The following is a 24,225-nucleotide window of genomic DNA, read 5'->3' as shown; positions in this document are numbered from 1 at the left end:
TAGGCAACAGGAATACAAAGGTGACCAGGGGCTCTCCCAGGAGTAGATGTGGCCACAGATAACGGAAAGAGAACACGGGCTGTAGCAGAAGTGCACAGAAAACTGCAAAACAGTACAAAGGGAGAAGCTAAGTCTGGAGGCGACTGGGTCTTCAATGATGGGGACAGGCAATTTCAAAAGAAGACAAAGCATAGAAATATAAAATAATCATAATGATGGCAGCTCCTCTTTTATTTTTATTTTATTTTATTTATTTATTTTTTTTTGAGGTCAATGGAATAAACTCTAGTCCTGGCTTCATGACGGACTGTGATCTTAGGCAACATCTGAGTTTCTGTACCTGTTTTCCTATCTGCAAAATGGCGATCACAGACCCTACCTCCAAGAACTGTTTGAGTCAATGATGCTCAATATTATTAAGTACTTACTACAATCTAGGTCCTACATATACATAATTTCTAGTCCTCACAACAACGCTGAAAGGAGGTTCATCCATTTTACAGAAGAAAAGTGATCCTCAGATTGCTCATTGCTTCTGTGGATTAGAAGCTGGCCTGGGGGGTTTTCTGACATCTAAGCTCATGGCCTTTATTCCATGTCGAGTGGGAGAAGAACACTAGTTGGAAGTAGAATGAGGGCATAATGACAGGAAGACATCTTTTTGACACTTCCTCTTTGGTTGGTTGGGGTATATCTCGGCAGACCTGTCCAAAACCAAATTTGACTCTTTGTAGAAGTATGGTTGTGAGTTTTGCCAAGAGACGAGGAGTGAAATCCTTCATGAATGTGTTCCTCGTAGGGCAGCTGGAAAAACCAAAGCAGGAATTTAACATCGGAACTCCACCAACTCAGTAACAAGGCAAACAAGCCAATAGAAATCGTGGGGGATACAAAAAGATTTCAACCCTTCGCAAGAGAAAATATATGTATGGCCAATAAGCATATGAAAAGATGCACAACATCATTAGGTACCAGGGAAATGCAAAATAAAACCACAGTAAGATACCACTACATATACCATATGGCTCAAGCTAAAAAGTACTCTCAAATTGAAAACAAGAGTTGAGCAGGATGTGGACCAACCAAAACTCTGATATATGGTGGGTGCAAGTATAAAATGATACATTTGGAGAAAAGATCTGGCAGTTACTTAAAAAGTTAAACATTATCTATGACCTTTAACCATTCCTAACTATTTACACAACGGACAATAAGGTATACAGCAACCGACTTCAAAATAAAGACTTGAAAGAATTCAGGTGTTGATCATCAGAATGGATAAACTAAGGTATATTCTTACAATGTGAAACCACATAGCAATAAAGAGAAACGGCTGATACAAGCGAGAACACGGATGATTCTCAGAAACATTACTCCTGTGAAAGAACTCTTAAACAAGAAAATACACGTTCTATATGATGGTTTCACTCACATGAACCTCTAGAACAGATTTTTTTTTTTTAAAGATTTTATTTATTTGACAGATCACAAGCAGGCAGAGGCAGGCAGAGAGAGAGGGGGAAGCAGGCTCCCCGCTAAGCAGAAAGCCCAACGCGGGCCGATCCCAGGACTCTGGGATCATGACCGGAGCGGAAGGCAGAGGCTTTAACCCACTGAGCCACCCAGGCGCCCCTAGAACAGATTATTTTGTGCAGAAAAATCGATAGTGATCGCCTCTGGAAGGTAGGAGGGGCCAGGGATCGGCTGACAATGGGCATTAACCAACTTTCTGGGGTTTTAGGAATGTTCTAAATCTTGATAGGAGTTTGGTTTACACAGGTGTATGCTTTTGTCAGACTCCGTGAACGTGCACTTTAGAGTTGCGCATTTCATTGTGTGTAAATTTTACACCAAAATGTAAACAAACATTAAGCTTTATTTAGTAACATGCATGCCGAAATATTTAGGGGAGAAGTGTAATTATGTCTGCAATTTACCTTATGTTCTGATACCTTTATGTATCAGAACATAAGAGGAATTGAGGGACTTACAGACCATGTGATAAAGCCAGTATAGTAAAATGTTAATGGAGGAGTCTATGTGATGGGGAAATAGGTGTTCATTATAACAGGTGTTCATTCTTCCAACTTTGCTGATGTTTGACATATTTCATGCTAAAGGGGCCAGTTACTTGGGGGTTTTACAGCAAAGCTCTGCACCCCATTTAGGACTGGGCAAATGGACACGCCTAGAAGCTGAGGAAGCCGCATACAGGAGCCCTGCCATGTGACCCTCCCGAAAGACTTTTTCAGTCTGTTTCCTCAGCTATCACATAGGCACAGCGGCGGCGCTCTGTATTATTAAGCACATTATAATGGACACGAATAGCCCAAAGTCGGGAGGGGGGTCCTCAATCCAGCTCCCAGTCATGCCAGACGTCCCCCACCCTTCGTGCCCCCTCAAACCCACCCGCCCTGAAGGACCCAGCCCAGCCGCCTCTCTGGTAACCTGGCCCCGGTTTCCGGGATAGCACCGGAAGTCATTTCTCTTACGTTCTTCCTATTGGAGACCGGCCTTCGTGGGGGCGGGCACCGCTGGGAGGCAGAAGCAGTGGTAGACATGGCGGCGGCCTTGCCGCTGGCCGTGCTCGTGCTGCTGCTTCTGGGGTCGGGGGGCAGGGGCCATGCAGAGCCCCCACGCGACACCCTGCGGGAGGAGCTTGTTATCACCCCGCTGCCGTCTGGGGATGTAGCCGCCACGTTCCAGTTTCGCACACGGTGGGATTCCGATTTGCAGCGGGAAGAAGGTGAGAGATGAGACTGGAGAAAGACAGCTGTGGCACCTGCTGGGAAGGGGCGTGGAGGCGGGATCCCGGGGGCGGAGCCTGGTCCCTGGGCGGGGGGAGTTCTGGCCCCTGAGCGTGGGGCTGGATAAACTAGCTCTTTGGGGAAGATGGGATAGTTATTGAAGAACCCCATTGTACTGGTGGTGAAACTAAGGCCCGGAGAGGGGCACGGACTCCTCCAGACTGCTAGACCAGGTGCTCTTCCTCAGGTCTGGGCTGCCACTCCCATCCTTTAGTTAGAGCCCTTTGTCAACAACTCGGATGATGATGCTGTTGGCTTTTGCCATTTAGCCTGGGAGCTAGGCACAGAGCTAAGTTCTGTAAGAGGTTGTGAGGAAGAAGTTGGAGATGTAGACAGATAAAGGCACTTGGTCAAGATCACATCGCTAGTGAGTGGCAGTTTCGTCCTGCATTCAGATCTCTCCAGCCTCAGAGTTCGGGGTCTATTGCTGCGTTAGGGTGGCTGAGAACCCGCCCTCCAGGGTCATCACTCACCTACTCCCCTTTTCCAGTGTCTCATTATAGGCTGTTTCCCAAAGCCCTGGGGCAGTTGATCTCCAAGTATTCTCTTCGAGAGCTGCACTTGTCATTCACACAAGGCTTCTGGAGGACTCGGTACTGGGGGCCACCTTTCCTGCAGGCCCCATCAGGTGCAGAACTCTGGGTCTGGTTCCAGGACACCGTCACTGAGTGAGTGCCCACCCTGAGTCCTGTTGCAGGCAATGGAGGGAATGTGGCAGTGGCCGGTGTTGTCATCCTGCCACTGCTCTTGGGGGACAGCAGTTCCAGCAGGCAGCAGTTCCTTGGGGGGTAAAGGTGGCATCGGAAATAAGAAACGATATTACCATATTACTGAGTGGCATTCTTTACTTTAGTGTTTTTCACTTCCCTGACACTTCCAGACCTGAGGTAGCACATGGATGTATCTACAGAGACAGGTGACAGATGATTTGAAGCTTACTTGGATGTAAGGCAGTAGAAGTCTGTGGCAAACTGGATAACCTTTTTTTTTTTTAAAGATTTTATTTATTTATTTGACAGACAGAGATCACAAGTAGGCAGAGAGGCAGGCAGAGAGAGAGGGGGAAGCAGGCTCCCTGCTGAGCAGAGAGCCCGATGCGGGGCTCGATCCTAGGACTCTGGGATTATGACCTGAGCCGAAGGCAGAGGCTTAGCCCTCTGAGCCACCCAGGTGCCCACTGGATAACCTTTTAAAAGACATTCACATAATGATGATGATGATAATGATGATGGTACCATGAGGGCCAAACAAAACATCTGTGGGCTAGAATTGACCTACAGGATCCCAGATCTCGGCACTGGAGGACTAGCTTTTGTTTGGGAGAGGGACAGGTTTAGGTACCACTGCTGTACCACAATTTGCTCTTAATCCCACTATGAGAAATCTGTAGGACAAACATGATTTTAAAAGGGGGACATAATAGGGAGTGGTGGGGACTGTGGCAGGCTAGAGAGCTTGAGAGGACAGCTGTCACTCACCCCCAGTGGATTGTGGCCATCTGGGAATAGAGGCCTACTGTCATCAGGTAATCTCATTTTCAAGAGATGCCAGAAATCTGGATCTTAGTGTGAAAATTGGCAAACTTAAATATCAGTCAGTAATTTCAAAATGTAAGAAAAGCGGCTTGGGTCAGTGTTGTCCTCACCACGGGAAACACAATTACAGCTTGTATAGAGCTTTCAAGCTTCAACTCTGCAGTCTTTACATGAGGCTTAGCTATTGGAGCAATTGAAAGCTCTGAGCAGAGGGTTATCAAAAAACCCCAGGACAATGCTAAGATGATATCAAATGAGGTGCAAGCTGTGACTTCTAGATTTGCTGAGTCTTTCTTTTTTGCCTGAACTCTAACTCCTTTGTCCCCCTCCCCCCCAATGCTCCCCTCTGCCTGGCTATCACTGTCTCCCCTCAGCTCATAATTTCCTATAACATGGAGCTGGTGTTTAGAATTTTGATTTTATACTTTCTGTTCTTAATATGGAGAGAAAATCTGTTGTGATATTTTTCTTTCTTATTTGAGATTTTTTTAGGGTACTAGAATGGTTGTTTTCCCTTGTTCAGTGAGCCTTTATGGATGTAGGACTTCCCTCTCTGAGGGTAGAGGCAAGACTTACTTTCATGGCCAGGGTGTGTGTCTTTTTTGCCTAGCTGGCCACACCTCAGAGTGGATCAGCGGGCTGATCTAAGCCTCTGAAGATGTGGGCACTTTACGTGGTGTTGTGGGATATACATAAGTGACCCAGACTTGTTCCCCATCCCCAGGTTGCTCATAGCCTAGTTGAGGAGAAGAGATGCTTAGAACAAGAGGCTGCTGCTCCCTCGACATGTCCCAGGAGGGACCTCAGGAGAGGCTCAGATAGTCAGATGGCAGCACAGGAGGAGGCTGTGGGTGTGGAAGGCTGGAAAGTCTTTCTAGAGGAGGGAGCCTCTTTGACTGTGGGTGGAGAGGGGTGAGTACCACATTGCCAGGCAGGAGGAAGAATCGCCTGAGCAGAGACCTTTGGGGATGCCGGGATGTCCAGAAGAGAGTAAGGAGGAAGGGGTGGGTAGGGCGAGACCCAGGAGGCAGCTGAGCAGGACAGGGGGGGCACGGCAGCTGCATCAGCTAGCCAGTCTGTCAAGTGCAGGCTTGGAGGGAGGGAGCCCAGTGCCAGTGAGTGGGTTTGTGTCTCCATCCAGCGTGGATAAATCTTGGAAGGAGCTCAGTAATGTCCTCTCGGGGATCTTCTGCGCCTCTCTGAACTTCATCGATTCTACCAACACGGTCACTCCCACTGCCTCCTTCAAACCTCTGGGGCTGGCCAATGGTGAGATAGCCCTGTGGCCCTTTCCTTCTCCCTCTTGCCCGAACGTTTGCCTCCTTTTATCTTCAGCTTCCTCCTCCTTCAGCTGAGCCGGATCCTAAATCCCCTGGGTGCGCAGACCCCAGAGGAAGGCTTTCTGAGACCATGCTGTCTCTAACTTGCCTTCTCCCAAGGAGGGGAGGGGTGGAGGGGTCCCACCCCCAGCCAGCACCATTAGGGTGGTGGTATGGGAGAGCTGCATGGCGAGCAGGAGGGGGTCCTCCCCCACTGTCTTAGGAGTGTGGGTCCTGAATTATTGGGCCACAGAGTCCACCCCAGACAGACTCGTGTCTCCCTCAGGCACTGATCATTCCTTCCTGCGCTACGCTGTGCTGCCGCGGGAGGTCGTCTGCACGGAGAACCTCACCCCCTGGAAGAAGCTCTTGCCCTGTAGCTCCAAGGTGAGGCCAGAGTGCTCTGAGCACCCACCGCTTCCCTGCCTGACCTCCAGGCCCTTGCGCAAGTGTCCCACGGTGAGGGGCCCTGACTCTTCCTCTCTTCCTGCTTCCTCCAGGCAGGCCTGTCTGTGCTGCTGAAGGCTGACCGTTTGTTCCATACCAGCTACCACTCCCAGGCGGTGCACATCCGTCCTGTGTGCAGAGTAAGTCACAGGTGCCCTCAGACGGCTCTGAGGGAACATGCCGATGAAGCCCGTAGCCTGGTGTGTTTTGCGGGCCGCGCCAGTAGCGTTAGCTGGGATCCCGATTATTTGGGGCGTTGGCACACACCGTGGAAATGGAGTGGCTGCCTGGCAAGCGTTCAGTAAATCCGTGTCATGGGGCATCGTGGTGGAGGACAAAGCTGTGCGTGCAGCGGCCAGCCCAGTCACTCCGTGGGCATGACCTCGAGCACATCGTTTCATTTCCCTGAGCCTGATTTCGACATCTGTCAAGTGAGAATAACAGGAGTGCCAGTGCCTGTGGGTGGCGGTGGCAGTTTCTCCGGCTGGTGCACATCCCGCTGCTGGCACAGGGCCGCATGCTCAGTAGTGAACGGAAGCAAGTGGATGGGTGGGAGGGGACATGACAGACAAGGGACAAGACCAGGTAGGAGTCCCTGCAGCGGTGCGAGGGGCGCGGGGATGGGTGCGTCCCGACTGCTGCTGTCTGGCCCCTGTGGTAGAACGCGCGCTGTACCAGCATCTCCTGGGAGCTGAGGCAGACCCTTTCCGTGGTGTACGATGCCTTCGTCACAGGACAGGGGAAGAAAGGTAAGCTGCCTCGGCAACTTGCTGGCTACCCCATCACGGGTCCCACCCTGTGTCTGCAGACCAGGCCTAGTCCTCAGCCCCACTCAACCCTCCTCTCCGCTCCTCAGACTGGTCCCTCTTCCGGATGTTCTCCCGAACCCTTACAGAGCCCTGTCCGCTGGCGTCAGAGAGCCGTGTCTATGTAGACATCACCAGCCACAACCAGGTACCCGCGTCTCCAGTCGCAGTCGTCCCCCTCCATCCAAGGCCAGTCTGCACCTCTGCTCACTTCGCAGCCCTGCCCTTGTGCCCCCAGGACAATGAGACGTTGGAGGTGAACCCGCCCCCAACCACCACATACCAGGACGTCACCCTCGGGACCCGGAAGACCTACGCCATCTACGACTTGCTTGACACAACCGTGATCAACAACTCCCGTAACCTCAACCTCCAGCTCAAGTGGCGGAGCCCTCCCGAGCATGGTGGGTGCTCATGGGCCAGCAGGGCCCTGGGCTACGGGGCGTTCCATCTCAGGGGAGACTCCTACCTTGGGATGTGAGGCATGTGGTTCGACCTAGGTCCTGAGTCGATGTCTTGATTCAAACTCCACATCTTCTAAGCTCTATGACCTTGGGCAGGTTCCTAACCTCACTGCCTCATCTAGAAAATGGGGACATAGTTACCCAGCAGATTGGATGAGATTATTAACGCAAAACACAGAGTTTATTCACACATTCATTTAATTATTAGCAAATATTTTTTGAAGACTGAAGATACCCTGCATTCAGAAGACGTAATGTCTGTCGACTGAGGCAGGTCTGAAACAATTATCACATTCAGTGTTCCCGAGGCCAAGTGCAGACTATCATGAGGGCACCTGGTTTGGGTTGGAGGGGCACAGGGCTCGGCACATACAGGTACTTAGTACAGAAGAGTGATTCTGTCATCTGTGGGCGGGGGAAGACAGGAATGATTCCGGGATACACGCTTCCCAGGTCTGGTGGCCACGCTCTTCCCCGTCGCCTCCCGTTACCTCCCTGGCTGTGAGACTCTGGATGTGACCAGGGAAGCGGGGACGAGGAGTGACCTTTCCTTTAGAAGCTCTTAATCGTGGACTCGTCTTCACAGAGGCCCCTCCGGCGCCGTTCCTGCACGCCCAGCGATACGTGAGTGGCTACGGGCTGCAGAGCGGGCAGCTGAACACGCTTCTGTACAACACTCACCCGTACCGGGCCTTCCCCGTGCTGCTGCTGGACACTGTACCCTGGTACCTGCGGCTCTACGTGCACACCCTCACCATCACCTCCAAGGGCAAGGAGAACAAACCGAGTGAGAGCCAAGGCCCGCAGCCGCCACCCCTCCCCTGCCCCGTCTTGTTCTCCACCCAGGCCCCCCTTTCTCAGGGCAGTAATTCCTCACGTACCTCAAAAAACCACATAGGCAGAATTTAGAAGAGTTTGAATTGTGGGGAGGGTTAGCCCTACTGTGCCAGACCTGGAAGTAATTTATAAAGCAGAGATAATTAAGACACACAGGACTGGGAGTTCTTTTATTTTTTTATTTTTTAAAATATTTTATTTATTCATTTGACAGAGAGAGACCACAAGTAGGCAGAGCAACAGAGGGAGAGAGGAGGAAGCAGGCTCCCTGCTGAGCAGAGAGCCTGATGTGGGGCTCGATTTCAGGACCCTGGGATCATGACCTGAGCCAAAGGCAGAGGCTTAACCCATTGAGCCACCCAGGTGCCACAGGACTGGGGGTTCTTAAGAGGACTTCGTGAGAGCAGTGATTTCCTGACTTTTTTATTTCTTTGCTCCTTCTTCCTTGGTGCCCCGGGCATGTCCTTTTGTGTGGATTCGTAGGCCTGCAGTGGAGAATGGGTTAGCAGCAAGGAAAACGGTATCGGGAAACCAAAAAGATAAAGCTGGAGTAGATGGTTTTTGCCTCTTCGGGAGGGGTAAAGAGGCGTTGTTTTAAAAAATTTATTTTTATTTGCCACGTTTTTTCTGAAGAGGAGTTAGTATTTACTGCGTGCTTTCTGTCAGGTGGCAGGAATAGTGCTAAAGCCATTGTGGTTTGGAGTGGAGGGAGACCTAACCCAGAATACTTGTCAGGAAGAGGTTCTGGCACATTCCAAACACCCAGACTCGCCATCCGTGACCACCCCTCTCGCTGCCTATACTTTCCGACCTGGGCTGTTCTCCTTACCTTCAGCACCACTGTTTGCGTCCCCTTCAGAATCTTCTCGAACATTTACGCCTGTATTTTGTAGGCTTTTCTGGTTTGTTTTTTAACCTTTGGCTCTGGAAAGTGTCAAGCACACACCCACGTTGGGGAGCGTGACACATTCCCACGCGGTCGGCTTCCGTCTCTCGCTCCCCCGCTCCATGTGTCATCTCTGCCCTTGATTCGTTTTCTCGGTTTTGTTACTTTTCTGCTGGAATTTCTTTTGATCCTAGATGTCAGGTCCACCTTTCAGTGCTTCGGTCTACGTCTCTAACAGGGAGAGGGCCTCCCCAAAACCGCCCGTCCTTATCATGCCCACTCGCCCCAGTGAACAGTAACACTTGATAGTTTATTTGAGTTAGAACTAAACAGGGTCCTCGTATTGCATTTGCTTATCTTGTTAATAGACTTCATTTTCTTAGGGCGGTTTTAGGTTTAGAGATAACCGAACAGAAAGCACAGAGTTCTGTGTCCTCTTCCCTCTCCTGCCACTCAGGTTCCCCAAGAACAACATCTTGCATTGGGCTGTTTGCTTTTAAGTCTCATAATCTATAGCAGTTCCCGCTCTCTCTCTCTTTTTGAATCTATTTGTGAAGAAACTTGGTCATTTGTTGTATGGAATGGGGTGTTCTACACCCTGAATCTCTCCTTGGGCCTGTGGTTAACCGGCCCTTCTCTCCCCTGCATTTGGTGGTTAGATACAGAAACTTGATTAGATTCAGGTTCCACATTTTGGCCAGGAAATTTCCTGGTGGTTCTGTGAACTTCCCATTGCGCCACATGAGGCGCCTGATGCTGGGCACCCCAGTTTCTGTGATGGAAGGATTAACTGGGTTGAACATGCCCTTGGGACAGCTGCCCTTTCCCGAGACCCTGCTCCCCTCCCTGATCCTGCCTGGCTCCTGTGACCCAGAGCCTCAGGCCTCAAGGGGTAGGGACGAGGGTGTGTGACGGCCGCAGAAAGGGGTGGGTGACCCTTGTCTGTCCCCAGGTTACGTCCACTACCAGCCCGCGCAGGACCGGCTACAGCCACACCTCCTGGAGATGCTGATCCAGCTGCCGGCCAACTCGGCCACCAAGGTCTCCATTCAGTTTGAGCGGGCGCTGCTCAAGTGGACCGAGTACACCCCGGACCCCAACCATGGTTTCTATGTCAGGTGGGCTCCCCTCATAGTCTGCCCCCAGCCTCCCGGCCACCCGCCATGCCGCTCGCCCTGATGAGGGAGCCACACACACCGATGCCCCTCTGCCTCTCCACAGCCCGTCTGTCCTTAGTGCCCTTGTGCCCAGCATGGTGGCAGCCAAGCCCGTGGACTGGGAGGAAAGCCCCCTCTTCAGGTCCCTGTAAGTGTGACCTCTGCCGCCGGTTTCGGGGTGGGCAGCCACGTGGGTGACCAGGTCAAGGCGGGGTGTTGCCCCTTCCAGAGCAATGTGCTGAGTTAACTCAATCCCAGTAAAAATCCTAGTGGTCTATAATATTTGTCCAGACTCTGGGAAATGATTCCGAAGTGGTTCTAGAAGAAGAAAGAGGCAAGAAGAGCTGTACTTAGAGCCTGCACGTACTCATTGTTTCTCGTCACGAATATTTCACTGAGTGCTTAGCGAATTCCAGGTTCTTCAGAGAGTACTGGGTGTACAAAAGGACACAGAACAGCTTTGCCCCTCTGCTGCTCGTGGGGCTGGAGGGGAGATTTTGGTCTAGGGTAATGGAGTCAGGGGTGCTGGGAAGTAATCTAGGGCCTTATCCAGGAGGGCTTCTCTGAGGAGACAGCCTCGAGGCAGAGACCAGAGGCGAAGGAAGAAGCAGCGAGCAAAGGTAGGGCCCCGTCCCTCCCTTCATTCAGCACAAGGCGGCTCGCCTTCGATCAGGTTCCCGTGTTGTCTCCTGTTTCTGTGTTGACCTGAGAGGTCTTCTGTCAAAAAGGTTTTGAGGCTGACAAGGCTTTGCATACCCTTCCCACCGGGAATGGGCCTGGTGCAGCTTGGAGAGGCGACGGGGTGGGCTGGTGGGGGGAGCATCCTAGGCCTACCTCGCTCACCTCTCCTTCCTGACTCCCAGGTACCCGGTCTCCGACAGCTCTAGCTACTTCGTGCGCCTGTACACAGAGCCGCTGCTGGTGAACCTGCCCACGCCAGACTTCAGCATGCCCTACAACGTCATTTGCCTCACGTGCACTGTGGTGGCCGTGTGCTATGGCTCCTTCTACAATCTCCTCACCAGAACCTTCCACATCGAGGAGCCCAGCACGGGCGGCCTGGCCAAGCGGCTGGCCAACCTCATCCGGCGTGCCCGTGGTGTTCCCCCACTCTGAGATTTGCCCCCTGCGCAGTGGGGCTGCTCTTGCTCCCTGGGGAGGGCTGCTGGTGGCCCCAAGGGCTCTTTCTGCCACTTGCTCTCTCCAGAGTTGGCTTGTAAACCAAACTGGCCCTGGCTGAGGCCGGGGCATAGCTGTGCTGTCCAGTTCAGTAGCCCTGAGCCATTTGAATTTAAAGTAATTTAAAAATTCATTTCCTCTGCTATTCCAGCCATATTTCAAGTGCTCAGTAACCAAAGTGGTTCGTGGCTGCTCTCTTGGACAGTGTGGACAAACGTTTCCATCACAGCAGAAAGCTCTAGGACAGCATTGACCCAGATATGCTGTGAAGAACTTGTATCTCTGTGGTATCTGGGACTTATCAGTTGTGGAATAAAAGCGGCTTCCTTGGTTCTTTGCCTCCTGTCCTTGAGGCCCAGGAAGAGGGAGATAGGGCTCGTTTCCTGGGCACCTGCATAAGACTTCCTACACTGCCCCCCAAAACCCCAAAAGACAAAGCTCCTCTTCCTCCTGCTAAAAATTCCTTCTTCTCTCTTGCTTTCTCCTCACTGGTGATTCCCAGAGCTCCCTGGGTTTGGCTGGGAGCATTTATAGAAGTGTATCCATGACCATGACCATGAACCATCCTCCTGCCTCTCAGGAGCCCTGGGAACCAGTGCCCTATCACCAGGGGTAGAGCTGGGGAGGGGGAAGAGCTTCATGTGTTGGTTTTCTGTGTTGTGCCCTGGAATCCCCTGAGATGCTTGTGAAATAATGCAGATTTCTGGGGTCTAAAGCCTGTGAATTCAGTTGGTCTGAGTGTAGCCCAGACTTGGAATTTCTGTCAGGCTTTTCATGAGCTTGTGTTCTGGGTGGTTCCTTAGACCTCTCACAGGTGTTGAAGCCAGGTCCACTGGATCAAGGCCTGCCCCTGCCCACCTCCCCTTCTGGTTATAAAACCCTGGATTCCTGTGGTAGGTCCTTAGGCAGATGCCCCTCCCCACCCACATCTTCTGTTTCTGCCTCTGGCACACTTGGCATTAAGTGTAATAAGTATTTGCCATCTGCCCGTCCCTTTCCCAACTCTCCCATCATAACGGTTTGGCTTAGAATGCCCTGTTCCCCCAACCAGAGACTGTCCTCTACTGTCTGGTTCACTCTTAAAGCCACTCTTAGAAACCAGAGAGTTGTTTCCTCCAGGAAGTCTTCCCTGATAAACCAAGCTGCTGTAGGTGCCCCTTCCCTCTGTTCCCAGAGCTCCCTGGACTTAATCTTTACAGGTTCCTTTCATCCTCATTGTTCTTGTTCTTGAACTTCCATTGAACTCTAAGCTCCCTGGAGGCACAGGGGCTGTCTTCCGTCTGGACCAGATCCAGCTCAGGACATTATGTATGTATGACTGGGTATAGGCTATTCTGGCCTGGGATCTGGAGTTCAAGGGTAGGAATGGGAAGGGCAGGGGCACCAAGAAACCCCACGAGTACGAGGGCAGAGTCTTAAGCACGATAGTACTGGCAACGTCCTCACAGCCAGCATAAATGGGATTGGTAGGTCGCCTCTGAGGGTTTTCCAAGAGCTCCCAGGACGTACGAGGGACGTGTGTGTAGTAAGGAGGTGATGAGTTCATCTAGCCCACAGGCAAAGGCAACTTGGTCAAGATGCTTTCTCTTGAGTTTCTTCCAGGCACGAATAGGCAGGGTGTAAATGAGGAGCATGCGGTGGGCGGGTGGATATCCGAGGCTCCCGCACGGAGCGGGATGCCTGCCACGTCCGGAGAGCATGGAGTTGTGGCCTGGCTGTGCCTTATACCCCCAGCTGGGCGGGCACTGGGGCCACCTCCGCTGCCACGACGTATGTCATACATCATACGTAATCTGTGCACTGGCAACACCATGTCTCGTGCCCCTCCCTGAATTCCAGATTCATTTACCCCACTGCCTGCCTGCCAGCTGCACTGGGACATCTAATGAACGTCTAGCTTTAGTATCTCCCAAGCCAAGCGTCCGCACCCTCTCCCTTACTATCCCCAACACACGCATGGGTGGTCGGCCATCATCCCGGTCGCCCAGGCCAAAAACCCTAGAGCCATTCTTGATGCTTCGCTCACCTGTTCGCTCACCTTTGCTCACCTGGCTTGCTCTGTTGACAGCTCTGCTCTACCTTCAAAGTAAATCCAGAAGCCTGCTCCTCTCTCACCACCCCCTCCTGTGCCATCTATGGATGAGGGCTTCCTGGCCACACCTGTTTAAATCACCGCGTCCCCTACGACGAGCTCCCTCCTTTGCCCTTCTCTGTTCCTCCATGGCTCTCACCACCATCAACGTGCAACATGTCTTTCTTATCTTGTTTATTCATTATTAAGCTCCATAAGGACGAAGATTTTTGTCTTTTGTGGCTTCAGTGTCTGTAACAGAGCCTGGTGTGTCGTCTGCATTCCAGTAATTGCCGAGGGAACGAGTGCATGAGTGTACCAGTATCACGCAGTACTTTCACTGCTAAGCAAGCCAGGTCACCCAAGCATCGGGGTTCTTAAGCCCTGAACTTCTTGCTGTGCCTGCACCAGGACCATTTTCCCTAGTCCATGCACTCAGGGCCTGGGCATTTCCAGGGGGAGGGCCAGAGGTGCTGAAGGCCAGGCCAGTCAGGGCCCCTGGGCATTGTGAGGTCTGCTTTCCCCTCACACCCCTCACACGGCTGTCTGTGGAGCTGCCGTGGGCATAGCACCGGGGGTAGAAAAGGGAACTTCTGTCCTCTGAGGGCTCCCTTGGGAAAAGCAGTGAGTGAGTGAGTAGATGAAGGAGATTTGCACAAGCAAAACTGCCCAGAAGTACTGGTCTCCTTTCCCAGTTTTCCTTCAACACCAGGGACAGTTCCTTGTGACCAACTATCACTGTTACTCTCACTCAGTCACTGCACATGGATCAGGAGAGTTCTGGGACACAGCAAGGCCGGTCCTCTCGGAAGAAGGCTGGGAGACAGCTGGCTTGGGGGTCAGGCAGGCTTTGGCAACAGCTGCCCGGAGAGGTTTACTGCCTGCCTGCCTGGTGCGTTCAGAGGGCTCAGGGAGGAGCAGTGGGGCACCCAGGTCCAAACCCCCTTCCTCATCCCCCGTGACCAGGATCTGGAGAGGTGGCAGGGAGGCCTCAGCCTTGTGGACCCACAGTGGGACAGGCATGTTGTTCACACACTGAGAACTGGGTTGAGAGATGGAGCCCCCATCCTGAGCTAGGGGTACTGGGAAGCGGGAGAAGAAGGCAAAGTCAATCAGCCTTGCATTTTCTGGCTTCCCTGCCTCAGCGCCTGCTCTTCCCTTTCGTGCCCCCCTGCCTCTGTCCCTGACCTCGAGCTCCTTCCATGAATGCTTTTGTGACCATTCTCACTTCCTCACTGAGGCTGTATGCTCATTCGTTCATTCATTCACTCACTCACCTAACCTCTGACCTGTCTGTCTGGCACTTCTATTATCCATCTGTCTACTCATTCAGCAAATACGTGTCAGGTATCTGTCCTGTGCCCAGTACTCCTCTAGGCACTAGTGAACAAGAAAGGAAATCCCTGCCTTGTGGTGCTTACAGTTTAGCTAGGGAGACAGACAAAAGCTTGGCTGCACTAAAAGGTATATAGTGTAATCCCACGATGTCCTCGTAGCACTATGGCCCCGAAGAAAAGGAAAGCAGTGGGAACAGGAAATGGATGGTCAAGACCTCTAAGAAGGTGAAGAATGATCAGGGATCCAAGCAGAGTGAAGGGGAAAATCACATGAAATCCAGTGAAAGAGCAAGAGCAACCACCATGTGGCAAGAGCTCACTGAGTGTGTCTGCAAAACAAGGAAGTCCCAGTAGCTGGAGCTGGGGATGGGGTGGGGTTGGGGTGAGTTTGCACAGGTTAGCCAGGGCAGGAGGAAGAGAGCCCTGGAGGCGAGGACACTATCAGATTTGCATTTGCTTATTTGCTTATGTACTTTTCTGGCCTTCTGATGCATGTTAGGTTAATAATTCTTGCTTCATCATTCTCTCATCATTGGTCCGCGTGTGGCCTGTTTTGTGTGTTACTTACCTGCTCATGCATATATTTCGGTGCTGTAAGGACCCAGGAACCTACCCTCCAACAGGAAAACTAGCACGTGGTAGCAAAGGTTTTGCTGTTTAAAGGATCACTCTGGCTGCTGTGAAGAGAACAGACTGTGGGAGGTAAGAACAGACACTGAGAGGCCAGCAAGGAGGTGAGTATCAGGAAGAGCAGCCTGGACTGATCCCAGCAGAAGGGGAGAAGGTGGTTGAGTCTGGGACAGACCGTTGGATTGGGTGTGGCTTCATGTGGTTTCTACGAACCCATGCAGTCAAGAATGAAGTCGCAAATTATTGATTCATTCAGTGCTTGCTGGTTAACTGCTTACTATATGTTAAGTTCTTTACAAAACATGCATTCCACACGGTCCCTGCGCTGCTCACGGCCCAGAGGCAGAGATTAAAAAACACACTTAAAACACTTTGGAATAAGTGCTGAGATCCAGGAAACCCAGGGAAAGGAGAGAAAAACATGGTTAATATGACTTGCACAAAGGTGCTCAGTTACTGTCCCATCTCATGACGATCTGAGCAACTGATTAAATTCTTGAGTCGCGTATGTATTTATATTTTTTACTTTAAAATTATTTGTAATAATCGTATTTTTTAAATGTCTACATTTTGGAGCATAGACACAACTTCAAATACCAGTCAAAGGCTGTCCTCAATTAGTCTTCCAGACCTCAATCTCTCAGATAGTTAAGAACATGAAAGAGAATGGGGAAATTAAAGGGGAAACATACCTTTTCTCTCAAATAGATATATTTTTGGGACAGGCACACCGAGGACACAAATGACATCACTAAAGACAGGGGTCTAGTCTGGGAATCCCAGGTTCTGGATTTTAGTATTGCTGTTTGGTCCTGGGCAGCAGTGTCTCTTTCAAGGAAGGGGACGTGGCTGGACTACACGTAGGGCAGCAGGAGAAGGTTGTGGGGGAGGTGGCAGCGATGGTCAGGGCAGAAGCCATCCAGCATTCCAAAAATTATGTAACAACAGAATATTCTTTTTTTTCTAGAATATTTTGGAAATCCTGACAGAGGCTGCCACAGGGATGAACCTTGAAAATATTACACTGACTGGAATAAGCCAGGCACCAAAGGACAACTACTGTATAGTTCCTCTCATATGAGGTACCTGGAGTAGTCAGTTAATTGACACAGAAGGTAGAATGGCCATGGCATGGGCCTGGAGAAGGGGATGGGGAAGGGGAGTTAGTTCTAATGGGCACAAAGTTTCAGTTTAGGAAGCTGAAAATGTTCTGGAACTGGATGGTCACGATGCTTGCACCAAAATGTGAGTATACTTAAGACCACTCATATACTTAGAAAGGGGCAAAATGGTGCTTTTTTGTTTGTTTGTTTTTGAATATTTTATTTATTTATTTGACAAAGAGAGACACGGCAAGAGAGGGAACACAAGCAGGGGGAGCAGGAGAGAGAGAAGCAGGCTTCCCTCCGAGCAGGGAGCCCAATGCAGGCCTCGATCCCAGAACCCTGGGATCATGACCTGAGCCAAAGGCAGACACTTAATGACTGAGGTACTCAGCTGCCCTGAAATGGTGCATTTTATGTTGTATATATTTTACCACAATTAAAAGAATATATAAAATCCTCATTTTTCTGAGATCCCTCTGCATGGAGGGAAATTCCCACCTGGGTGACCAAGATTCCCTGACTTTCTAGCCCTTTCCACCCTCTAGGATATATCTCCTGCTGGACAGGAAGAGTAGAAGTAGACCTATTAGCAGAGCCCTAGGCAGCAAGGAACAAGTGGCCGGGCTTTGGATACAGATGTGCAAGGTCCCCAAATTTGCATTCAATCTGGCTTCCATGCCTCCCTGGTGTTAGGAAACTTGTGTCCTTTGTCCTCAACCACCTCCCCCTTCTTCTTCCCCCTCTTCTTCTTCCTCTTCTTCTCGTTCTCCTCCTCCTCCTTCTTCTAATATTATTAAAATTTATTTTATTGAGAAAGAGAGAGCACACAGAAACAGGGAAGGAGCAGAGGGAGAGGGAGTTAATCTCAGCTGACTTCACGCTGAGCACAGAGCCCAATGCAGGGCTCGATCTCCCTGAACTCATGACCTGAGCCGAAACCAAGAGTTGGGCACTTAACCAATTGAGCCACCCAGCCACCCCGGTCCTTAGTCTTCTTCTGAGAGCACAGGACAATGAGGGCCTAAGGGGGTAGGGGTGGGGGTGAGGCAGGTTTGGTCACCCTTGAGAGCTGAGGTGGTTGTGAGCAATTCATGAGGACAGGCCCAGGACCCTCATAGGAAAGTTTCAGGCCACACCAACTTTGAATGTTTTATTGATCCAGGCCTGGAGGATAACAGGATGGGTTCCAAGCAGGAACCAAGCCCAGGAAGGGAGGCCCCGTAGCTTTCAGACAAGGCTGGGAGGATGCAGACATGGTCTTCAGCTGTCCTTTACCTCGTCTCTGTAATGGAGATGGCAGTCAGTTTCTTTCTTGGCCGGCATATTGGTGACCTAGAGCCAGAGCCATCAGCTGGACTCTTTAGCCAGCGCCTTCAACAAACACCATCCCGGGAGCCTCCTCAGCTCTCTCACCTCCCACCTTGATCACCGCCACCAACACCATCATTTCCGTCAACACCATCATCCCCTTGAAGTTTACACAACTATCTTCCTCGTGGCCAACACCACCACTTACATGAAAAGCCTCACTCCTCACCGAAACTACTTTCATCTTCACCCTCCAAACCACCATCAACCACATCCTTGCTGTCTCCTCCCCAGCAGCCCCATTGCCAAACAGGCAGGCGCCTCTCGGTGATGCATCTGATTATTTCCGTCCCCATCACCTCGCACAGTACCATCATCAGGACATCACCACCATCCTCCACCACGCCGTCTCCCTTCCTGCGAGCACCCCCTGCCCCAGTCACCAGCGTTGCTTCTCCTGTTTCTACAAGAGGACTCACCAGGGGGCTTACAGATCCTCACGCAGATCTCCGTGGTCTCAAAATTGTTGGCATTGCCCTGACAACCACTGTAGGTAAAACGCTCACCCTCACTGGATGTGTCATTGTAGAAGTACCGGTAGAAGAGGCCTCTGCAGGGACCCCTAGTGAGGGGAGCTGGCACAGGGCAGGCAGAATTTGGGACAGCTCCCAGGGAGCCCCTTTCTTGAGATGGGCTACAGGGGTGAGGAAGGACATGTATTGTCACTTAGGTGTCCTTTGAAGGAACTGACACAGGCTGTTAGTTTTTTTTGTTTAGAAGCACACCTTCTATACCAAGCACTGTGCTAGTGCTTGCCATTTTTTTTTGCATGCTTTAAATGACTTTCTGGAGTGGACATTACTGTCCCTCCCCCACAAATGAAGAAACAGTTTCAGAGAGGTTTGGTCATCTTCCAAAACTCCTAAAACCAATCATTGAGGCCTCGGGTTTAAACCCAGTTCTGATTTCATGTCCCAGACTCTGCCTGCTACAGTTTCTTATAACCCAACTCAAGATAGTTGAGGTAGCTTTGTTTATGATCGCAAAAAAGCATATAATTTGGAAAAGATATTGACGTTCATCAACGGGGAATTGATAGGTTACATATAGTCATTGATACGCATAGTGCTGATCAAATGGAGGGAGGTTCATAATTTTGTGGAACAAAAATCAAATTTCAAAAGACAGGATCTAGAATCTAGGTCCTGTTGATGTAAAATAAATCTATAAACCCATGTAGTGATGACTAGAAGGTGGTTCACCTCTATATTTGTAGTAATTTTCCTGGGTGGTATAATTTCAAATGATTTTTTTTTTAAGATTTATTTATTTATTTATTTGACAGAGAGAGAGAGATCACAAGCAGGCAGAGAAGCAGGCAGAGAGAGAGGAGGAAGCAGGCTCCCCGCTGAGCAGAGAGCCCGATGCGGGGCTCGATCCCAGGACCCTGAGATCATGACCTGAGCCGAAGGCAGCGGCTTAACCCACTGAGCCACCCAGGCATCCCCTTCAAATGATTTTTATGTTCTAATTATTTTTAGTGTCATTTAAATGTCAATGAACAAGTATCACTTTTTATAACTAGGAAAAAGATATTTACAGTAAAAAATCTTCAGTATCCATGAATAATGAAAAAATAAAGAAATGGATATATTTTACCGAAACATCTGTTATTTTAACTCCTTTCACATCTGGCTCTGGTTATCACAAGTGATTTATCCGACACGTGTACACACAGACACAGAAACACACACACACACACACATACCCTTACCTACTAATTGGCTATGGATCCCAATGTATCCTTTCATGGGGTACAATACACCCTGCCTGTGGCCCTGTGGAGCCAGCCTCCCCACCCTATACCTCCCCTACCCCAGTCACAGGCTGTGGATCTCAGGGATCCTCTACTTAACCTCTCAGCTCACCTGAGCTGGTGATGTTCACCAGGCAGAAGAGGACGCAGAAGACAAGGAGCGATCTGAACTTTATGGTGCCAGTAGCTGAGTTTTCTAGGGTCCGGCCAAAGGCTAAAGTTATACCTGCAGCTGAAGCAGAAGGGCCCTATTCCTCTGAGTTGAGAGAAGTACCTGGCCTTTCATTACCTGGAAGAGGAAGCACCTTGGGCAAGGAGTTTGGGCCCAGAGGAAGTGGGTGTCTACCTGGAGGCCTTGCAGCTTGGCTTGAAGGGCTTCTTGGAGGCTACTGGGCAAGTGCCCTAAGTCAGTGTTTTTGCAGCATCTGGAATGCCAGTCCCTAGCCTCATCTACTCCAGACTTGAGTTCCTGTGACCTTGGACTGGTGACCTCAGTAACCTAAAGTGACTTTAGGTGGCCTCAGTTTCCCTATCTGTAAAATAAGTGGGCTGGACAACACAGTCGCTAAGAAACCAACTTAGCTGTTTTCCATTCTGTTATTACTGGTTCCCATCCAGATCCTTCCAGCTAGTTGTCTCGACATCCCAGGAGAGAAAACATAGCTCTTTGTTCACTGCTTTATTTATTTAATTTAGAAACAATGAGTTTATTGTTTTATATAAATCAACGTACTTATTTTTAAAATATCAAGCTATAGTGAATAGTAAAAAGAAGCAAATCCCTCCCCAAATTCTACTATAGTCCTGTGCAACAGAAATATAATGAAATACATTCCAGTATAATTTTCTAGTATCTGCATTTAAAAAAGTAAAAAGAAGAGGTAAGACTAGTTTTTTAAAAAATCTTTATTTATTTTAGAGAGACAGAGTGTGTAGGGGGAAGGGCAGAGGGAGAGAGAGAGAATTTCAAGCAGATTCCTCACTGAGCACAGAGCCTGATGTGGGGCTTGATCTCATGACCCTGAGATCACAGCCTGAGCCAAAATCATAAGTCAGATGCTCAACCAGCTGAACCACCCAGGCACCCAAAGACTACTTTTAATAATACTTAATTTAACTTAACATATCCAAAATATTGCCATTGCAATGTATAATCGACATGTAATAAACATACTAATGCAATATTTTACTTTCCTTCATACTAAGCTTTTGAAATCTGGTGTGTATTTCACATTTGTGGCACCTCATGATTCATACTGGCCATATGTTGCATGCTTAGCAGCCATATGTGGCTAGTGACTACCATATTGGACAATGAACTTCCACCACATAAAGTAACTATTAGAGTTTGCAGGTATTATTTTCTGAGAATTTTTGCATATTGCCTTAATACTAGAAAGAAAATTTGATGGGGTAAAAAAATCCTGGGTTATGTTTTCTTTTCCCAAAACTTGGGACCTGGGCAGACCTGGCTCCACTGAATTCTGCCATGGAACATTGCTAAGACGTTGCCTGAAAGTTTTTCTCCCTTAGGGGTTACTCTTTTCCTACCTGAATGTCTAAAGACTTCTTTGATTCTCTTTGAGACCCAGTAAATTAACAATGTTATTTTGGTATCATTCTGCATCTTTTTTTTTTTTTTAAAGATTTTATTTATTTATTTATTTGTCAGAGAGAGAGAGAGAAAGTGAGCAAAAACATGGGGAGAGGAGGCAGAGGGAGAAGCAGGCTTCCTGCTGAGTAAGGAGCCTGATGTAGGACTTGATCCCAGGATGTCAGGATCATGATCTGAGCTGAAGACAGATGCTTAACCCACTGAACCACCCAGGCTTCCTTTTTTTATTTTTAATGGGACATGGAGTGCTAAAAATCTGCAAATTTTTAAAAAAGATTTTATCTATTTATTTGACAGAGAGAGATCATAGGTAGGCAGAGAGGCAGGCAGGGGGGGGGCTCCCTGCTGAGCAGAGACCGCCCCCCCAACTCGGGGCTCGATCCCAGGGCCCTGAGATCACGACCTGAGCCGAAGGCAGAGGCTTAACCCACTGAACCACCCAGGTGCCCCAAATCTACAAATTTTTAAGAGGATTTTATTTATTTGAGAAAGAGAAAGAGAGAGGAAGAGCGTGAGGTGGGGGGAGAGGCAGAGGGAGAGAGACGAGTAGACTCCACACTGGGCTTGGAGCCTGCTGTAGGCAATGAATTCACAACCCTGAGATCAAGATCTGAGCCGAAATTAAGTTGGGCACTTAAGCCACACAGGTGCCACACAGATTTTGGATGGGGCAGGGAATTTTCTTCTATTATGCTTTTAATAAATTTTCTGTCCCTACTGTTGAGTTTTCTACTTAAGAGGCATAAATTGTGTCCGATTATCTTCACTTGTCCTCTAGTACTTGTTAAAAGTATGGCCACTGGAGACAGACAAATTTAAACATCAGCATTTCCACTCACATTCTGTGCTACCTCTGCCCATCTCTTTAACCTTTCTGGACTTAAGTTTCTATTTGGAGATAGCAATGGAAATTCCCTGTGTTTGAAGTCCCCAAGACCATGTTCAGATTCAACTCATGAAAAGGACTCATGGGACTCAGAAGTTGTTATAGTTAAGTTTACAGCAAATGGATACAAATTAAAATTAACAAAGGAGAAAAGCATAGGGTGTGAAGAATGGAGGAAATCAGGCACAGGCTTCTCTCCTCCAGCCTAGTTATACAGGATGTGTTTCATTTCCCCAGCCCAACACATTTGAAGTGTTGCCTATCAGGGAAGCTCGCCGAAGACCAAGTGTCTAGGGTTTTTATTGTGGTCAGGCACATGGGCAGGACCAACTCAGCCTAGCACAGGAACCTTGGATTTACGTGGTGAGCATTCATTCTCACAGCTCTAAGGTGCTTGGCCCACGCCCACCAATTTTCCAGCTTTGGCTTCAGAGATTCCCATCTGCTATTGATCTGTTATTCCTTGCTCAAGAAGATTTCTTTAAAGTGGAAATTGCCCTAAAGGCTTTTTATGACTTGTGCCTACTTAGAATTTAATGTGCCATTGGTCAAAGCAGTCAGAACTTCTTAATTGATTAACCCAAGTGTGGTTCTGATGACCATTTCAGAGGGAAGAAACTGGAGCTGAGGACACCCTATAGCAGTGAGCCTGTAAGGAATGCAGCTTCTTCTTAACAGCCTCCCCCCAGACCTGCTGAAAGGAATCCGCATTTCAACAAGATCCCCAGGTGACTCACAGGCATGATAAAGTTTGAGAAGGCTATTTACTGAGCATTTTGTCCCCTGCAGGCAGAAGCCTGGGGAGGTGGTGAGGTTACGCAATGAACAGGACTGACCCCAGGCTCTCCCCTTCCCCTTCCCCAACCCTCTCCCTTTCCCAATCCCCTCCCTCCCCATCGGCTGTCCCCACCCCTCTGCTGGGATGTGAAAAGCTCTGTCAGACCCTAGGTTTCCATAGGAGCCCTTCCAAAGGCTTTGAAGATGATCCCCTTCTGTCTCCCTGCAGTCCTCCTCCTTCTTCTGAGCCCCCTGGTAGCCAGCACCCCCCAGGGGATGAAATCAGTACCTCTTCCCCAAGTAAGTCCTGCTCACCTGTCCTCTCGAGGCTGGGGCCTGGAAAGGAGGGCAATTCTGTGAGGGGAGCCAAACCACTCTGCATGTCTTCAGGGAAGGTAGGAAGTTTTAATGGCAGGGATTTTTCATGACTCTAAAAAGTAAATCAGCACGTTTTCAGCTTTTAAAACATTATCCTGCCTAATGCTCATGGACCAGAACCTGAGCCTCATCTCTGAGATTCCCTGTTCCTGGTTTCTGCCTCTCCCCTGAACTGCACAGTAGTATAATGAAACAAATAACTCTTAGATCTTTGTCCCGCTTACAGCCCAGACTCTAGAAACGCTTGGGAGGTACTGTCTTTTGGATGCTAATGAATGGCCACAGGAAGGAGCCCCTGGATGGCTGCTGGAGGGTCTAGGGTCCATAAAAACTGCTCAGGTTATTAGGGGGTTGGGACTTTCAGCCCCTACCCTCACCCAGCCTCTGGGGAGGAGGAGGAGGAGGCTAGAGAATTCAGTCACCAATGGCCAAAGATTTAACCAACTATGCCTATGTAATGAAACCTTGACAAAAATTCCTACATATCAGGGTTCAGAGAGCTTCTGGGTTAGTGATAAATGGAGGTGCTGTGAGGGTGACCCTCTGAGTCCTCCCCCCGCCCCTTGTCGCATACAGCCCTCCATTTGACTGTTCCTGAGTTTTATCCTTGATAATCAACTGGTAATGGTTAGTAAAGTGCTTTCCTGAGTTCTGTGAGTCGTTCTAATGAATTATGGAACCTGGGCCAGCGGTGGTGAAGGAAGCTCTGAATTTACAGCTGGCTGGGGAGAAGTATGGGTGGTCCCAGGGACTCGTGACTGGCACCCGAATAGGGGGCAGTCTTGTGGGACTGAGCGCTTAACCTGTGGGGTCTGTACTAACTCTGAAGTTTTCTCGTCAGAAGTGAATAGACTTGTAGGACGC

The 24,225-nt window shown here is 49.6% G+C and overlaps 1 protein-coding gene and 1 long non-coding RNA gene across 6 annotated transcripts; one reads left to right on the top strand and one right to left on the bottom strand.

Moving 5' to 3' along the window:
* Positions 1–2,531: 2,531 nt before the first annotated feature.
* On the top strand, positions 2,532–11,769 carry LOC111141572 (phosphatidylinositol glycan anchor biosynthesis class T). 5 transcript variants are annotated; one of them, XM_022494218.1, is made up of 12 exons: positions 2,532–2,746; positions 3,298–3,475; positions 5,484–5,611; positions 5,948–6,048; positions 6,162–6,248; positions 6,770–6,857; positions 7,004–7,062; positions 7,153–7,318; positions 7,965–8,165; positions 10,054–10,219; positions 10,323–10,406; positions 11,122–11,769. In XM_022494218.1, the coding sequence occupies exons 1-12, from the start codon at positions 2,560–2,562 to the stop codon at positions 11,372–11,374; spliced, it is 1,698 nt and encodes a 565-aa protein (XP_022349926.1). In that variant the 5' UTR covers positions 2,532–2,559; the 3' UTR covers positions 11,375–11,769. The 5 variants fall into 5 exon arrangements, with proteins under 5 accessions (XP_022349926.1, XP_022349925.1, XP_022349928.1 ...); XM_022494217.1 differs by having other exon boundaries at positions 6,965–7,062; XM_022494220.1 differs by lacking the exon at positions 5,484–5,611 and having other exon boundaries at positions 3,298–3,435; positions 6,965–7,062.
* Positions 11,770–17,521: 5,752 nt separating this feature from the next.
* Positions 17,522–19,906, bottom strand: LOC111141757. Its single transcript, XR_002640224.1, has 3 exons — positions 19,818–19,906; positions 18,369–18,583; positions 17,522–17,863 (listed from the first exon to the last, which is right to left on the bottom strand). It is a non-coding gene; the product is annotated as an uncharacterized LOC111141757 (long non-coding RNA).
* Positions 19,907–24,225: the final 4,319 nt, after the last annotated feature.

This window comes from Enhydra lutris, unplaced genomic scaffold (assembly GCF_002288905.1).
Source record: "Enhydra lutris kenyoni isolate GAN:26980312 unplaced genomic scaffold, ASM228890v2 scaffoldscaffold6, whole genome shotgun sequence".
Classification (NCBI taxonomy): domain Eukaryota; kingdom Metazoa; phylum Chordata; class Mammalia; order Carnivora; family Mustelidae; genus Enhydra; species Enhydra lutris.
The sequence above is the reverse complement of the archived record's forward strand: the minus strand, read 5'-3'. Positions and strand labels throughout refer to the sequence as shown.

Excerpts from the sequence above, each read along its gene's own strand:
- LOC111141572 (XM_022494217.1), top strand. The coding sequence starts at position 2,560 with ATGGCGGCGGCCTTGCCGCTGGCCGTGCTCGTGCTGCTGCTTCTGGGG. Across the intron at positions 6,249-6,769 it reads ACATCCGTCCTGTGTGCAGA|AACGCGCGCTGTACCAGCAT; the intron begins GTAAGTCACAGG and ends CCCCTGTGGTAG. Across the intron at positions 10,220-10,322 it reads AACCATGGTTTCTATGTCAG|CCCGTCTGTCCTTAGTGCCC; the intron begins GTGGGCTCCCCT and ends GCCTCTCCACAG.